Source organism: Galeopterus variegatus, unplaced genomic scaffold, assembly GCF_000696425.1.
Source record: "Galeopterus variegatus unplaced genomic scaffold, G_variegatus-3.0.2 Scaffold4064, whole genome shotgun sequence".
Taxonomy (NCBI): domain Eukaryota; kingdom Metazoa; phylum Chordata; class Mammalia; order Dermoptera; family Cynocephalidae; genus Galeopterus; species Galeopterus variegatus.
In genome coordinates this window covers 106,504-111,016 of record NW_007730175.1, presented here as the reverse complement: position 1 = coordinate 111,016, position 4,513 = coordinate 106,504, and the positions used below count along the sequence as shown (strand labels likewise).

Below are 4,513 nucleotides of genomic sequence, written 5' to 3'. Positions count from 1 at the left end.
TTGTCCCCGTGCCTCACCCCCTGGAGTCTGCATTGTTCTGATTAGCTTGGGGCCACAGATCTATGGCAGCGGCTCCCCTCGGCCAGTGTTTTTAGATGAAAACCTGTCCTTGCAGTTTTGATAAAGAGTACCTTTAAAGTAACAGAACCACAAACAATATCACCTTTCCTCAACTTACATGAAATTAAATAAAATTTTAGTGGGTTGTGTGTGAGTGGAGGAAAGGGCTCTGCCAGTGTAATTTCTTGAGTAAGCTAAATGTTAGACCAGTAGTTTGCATTTGTAAGTGCTCTGTTTGCTGATTATGCATAAGTGTAGGCTTCCAAAGTGCAAAAATGGCTCTTTTAAGGAGCTTAAACAGCCCCCCAGTAGTATGCAATATTCAATTTGAGCCACTCTTTTGCAACATAAATCATTTCAGCCACTGTTCAAGCTGTTACAAATCACAGTTTGACAACTAAGCACTTGTGGATTGACCTGTTCTGGGCTTACCAGGGTCATTGCTTTCTGCTCTGTTTTTCTCCTCATTTCTGTGGGACCCAGGGGGAGCAGACAACGTGGGTTCCAGCCCTGGCTCTGCTCCCGACACTGGGTCACAGCCAGCTGGAGCACTTGTGGGCTGTCCCTCTCACAGCCAGTTGGAGCACTTGTGGGCAGGATGGTGGACGGTGGGATCTGGGGTGCATGGGACAGATGCAGCCCCTGTACTCGGAGAGCTCATGGGGTGGTCTCTCTGGGGATAAGACAGACACATTAGATAAACATCTTAACATCTGATATGTGTCACCGAGGAGGGGCATAGCGGCTTAGAGGTCTGTTAGAAAGTGGACATGCTGGTCATGATGAGGCCAGGCACACAGCCCTGGGCACACCTGAAAGGTGGGGAATTGCTGGCCTGGTGAGGGGAGGGGGCTGCTATTCTGGGGGGAGGCTGGCAAGGAGCAAGGCAGGGGCCAGATCCTGTGGAACCCACTAAGCTGTGACAGCTTGTGGGCAAGACTCGGAGTCCTCTTTCCATCCAGTGTGTGGAGTGGGTGCAGGTAGCAGCTGCCCTCCAGGCCAGGATGCCAGCCTCATAGGCAGGGGTTGAGAAGATGGAAGTGACCAGAACCCAGAGACACAGAAACCCACATGTGCCCGACTTCTGCAGCCTGGCAGCTTCCTGCAGGTGTTTAGCCCCAGAGGGAAGAAACGATCCTCCACCGCAAGGGCTGTGAAACCTCAAACCCCTGCCGCCACCTCAGGACGGTCTTGGTTTTCAGACCCTTGGTGCTGAGTCATGCGATTCCAGCCTGACCACCCTGCCATCTCCCCCGTGGGCAGCCAGCGTGGATGGCTGAAGAGGCTGGGAGGGCCGCTGCCCTGGAAACCGTCCCCAGGCTTTAGTCTGCAGACGTTATTGCTAGTCTCAATTTTTGCCAACTGGGAATATCAGAAGCTCTTTTGAGCTCCAAGCCTGTCTTTGGCTTTTTCATGTGTGTTCCAAGTGCTGCCCCAGGAGGCCCCGGCACTCCGGGTGGTTCCCTGGATGTCCAGTAGGGGGCACTCACCCATTACACGAGCGCATCACTCTGCTTTGGAAATCCTCCCCTGGGGTCGCAGGGGAAAGCTGTTTCAAGAGGTCCCCGTGCAGGTTCCTTGATTTCTCATCAGCCTTTTTTGCCTGGACTTTTCTCAGCCTCAGATTTTTTGGGGCAAAATCCTGGGGAGGTGGCCAAGTTGTATTTTCTTAATTCACAGTTTCATTGCCTATAAAAAATTATTAGAAATCATCATATAAAAAACTTCTCCAACAAAAATCAAACGAGAATTCACAAAGTGTCTGAACACCTGAGCTGCCTCCGTTAAAGTCGCCCCACATATGCTGGAACCTAACAAGGGAGGAACTTCAGGGCCTGACTTGAAGCCACCGCCTCCACCATGCATGAGTGGAGGCCGGGCGGGGAGTCCCGGGGAGCAGTGTGCTGGGCCTCTAAATAGTCCAGTCTGTGCACGGGGGTGGGGGGGGGTGAGTGGGGCCTGATGAATGTGCCATTAATGAGCCGAGTTCCATTTGGAATAATTCTCCCATTGTGTCCCCAGCGCCTCCCCAGCTGCTGCCCGTGCGGATCCTGCTCCCCCGGCCTCAGAACACGCGGCCTTGCCTTCTGTCCCAGCCGGTGATGGAGTAGAAGCTTCCACTCCCTCCTGCCAGGATCTGGCCAAGGACCTAAGCAGGTATTGTATGAGCTCCCCCTCCGCAACAGCTGTTCCCAGAGAGCAGGAGCCCGGTGGTCTCTGTTCCCTGGGTTGTGGGACAAGCTGCATTTAGGTGTTGACGCTTTGGTCCTGTGATACTATGTCTCTTATCATTTGGGCTGTGGCTGATCTGAAGTTTGCCTTTGCCAGGTAGCTCTTCATGTGAACATGGGGTGCTCTGTGTGAGCAAGAGTATTAGTCAGGGTTCTCCAGAGAAACAGAATCAATAGGATGTGTTTATGTATATACAGAGGAAGACAGAGAGAGAGATTTATTTTGAGGGATTGGCTCATGTGATGGTGGCACTGGCAAGCCTGAAATCTGCAGGGCAGGCTGGTGGGCTGGAGACCTAGGGAAGAGCTGATGTTGCAGTGTCCAAAGGCCATCTGCTGAGAGTGTCCTGTTCTTTGGGGGTAGAATATCCTGATCTTAAGGCCTTTGTCTGATTGGATGAGGCCCACCCGCATTATGGAGGGTAATCTGGTTTTCTCAAAGTCTACCAATTTAAATGTTAATCTTATCTAAAAAAATACCTTCACAGCAACTTGGAGACTGGTGTTTGACCAAATATCTGGGTTTGATGGCTCAGTCAAGTTGACACTTTAACCTTTACAGCAAGTATTTGGAACTCCTGTTTCTGTGCAAACAGCCAAGCAGTTGGTTCTGATTATCAGCCATTCTGCTGAGACATGAAAGCCCCCTAAAGAGCATTCTTAGACAGTTTTTTGTGGAGAGCCAAATACGCCTGGGTGTGCTGAGAGGTGTGGGCCTGTGCCACAGGGGAGTTCCTGCTGGCTGGGGAGGCACAGGCTGGAGAGCTAAGCTGCAGTGGGGGGTGAGGATATAATGATGCCTAAAGTGCTAGGTGACCACCTGCCAGACCAGAGTGTGCAGAAGTAATAGGGGAATCAGGGGAAGGGAACCTCACCACACACAGAGGTGGTGCTAGAACACTCAGGAATGAGGAAGTGGGCATGGAGCTGGACCAGCATCTCTCTTATCTGGATGGCGCTCCTGGAGCATTAAGCGCTTTCCTGTCCATTATCTCCTGGGATCTACCTGCAGCTCCATTGGTCCTGAGTCCCAGGGTGAGGAATTTACCTGTGAACCCTCAGCTCATCCCTGGCAGAACAGGAACTTTCAACACCCCCTGCTTGGTTCCACTGCAGTGCTTTGTCTCCTGTGGCCATGGGCTGAGAGTGGGAATGTGTGGGAGGTTGCTTTTGCAGTGGTGAGATAGCATGAGCAGAGGATGGGGAGCAGAAATATTCACAGGTGTTGGGGAGATACCCTTGGTTTGTCTTGGGCATAGTGGGTGCTAGATCGGATATGTTGGAAGAAGAAAGAAAATAACTCTTCTTATGTATTCTGCCCTTTGGCTTCTTGCAAAGTTAAACACAAACCTACCATGTGACTGAGCAATCCAATTTCTAGATATTTACCCATGAAAAATGAAAATATTTGTCCACCTAAAAACCTGTATGCTTATAGCAACTTCACTCATAATAGTCCCAAAATTGAAGCGACCCAAATGTCCATCCACTTGTGAAAGTATCAACAGATTGTGGTATGTGTGCCCTGTGGAATACTACTCACCAATAAAAAGGAGCAAACTACTGATTCGTGCAACAAAATACAGGTTGAGCATCCCAAATCTGAAAATTTGATATCTGAAATGCTCCAAAATGCTAAGCTTTTTGAATGCCAACATGATGCTAAAAGGAAATGCTCACTGGGGCATAATGCAGATATTCCAAAATCTGAAAAAATCCAAAACACTTCTTTTTTTTTTTACCTTTTTGTCTTTTTCCGTGTCCGGCAACGGATCGCAACCCTCAGTGTCGTGCCCGTAACGGACCGGGACCGGCTACGGGATCGCAACCCTTGGTGTTGCGCCCTCACCTCGCTCAGTCAGTGAGCGGCCGGTCTGTATGTGGGATCCGAACCCTCGGGGGAAGCGCCGCCGCGCTTCCCAAGCGGCGCACTGTAGCAGTGTGCCACCGGGCCGGCCATATTCCAAAATCTGAAAAAATCCGAAACACTTCTGATCCCAAGCATTTTAGATAAGGGATATTCAAATGCAGTAGGCTTAGAAAAAGGCCAGACTCCAAAGGCTGTATGATCCCATTTATACGATATTCTGGAAGAGGCAAGACTATAAGGAATGGAAGACATCTCAGTGGCTGCCAGGGGTATGGACTACACATAGGCATGAGGGACCTCTTTGGGGTGATGGAAATGTTCTGTCTTAGTTATGGTGGTGTTTACATGACCA

At 50.2% G+C, this 4,513-nt stretch overlaps 1 protein-coding gene across 1 annotated transcript in view; it reads left to right on the top strand.

Moving 5' to 3' along the window:
• Nucleotides 1-4,513, top strand: part of TACC2 (transforming, acidic coiled-coil containing protein 2) — a gene marked incomplete at its 3' end in the record, with an annotated part of 188,598 nt that overhangs the window by 78,836 nt on the left and 105,249 nt on the right. Inside the window, exon 8 of the mRNA XM_008586646.1 lies at nucleotides 2,083-2,217. Coding sequence (XP_008584868.1) covers nucleotides 2,083-2,217 — 135 coding nt within the window. The remainder of the gene's footprint in view (nucleotides 1-2,082; nucleotides 2,218-4,513) is intronic.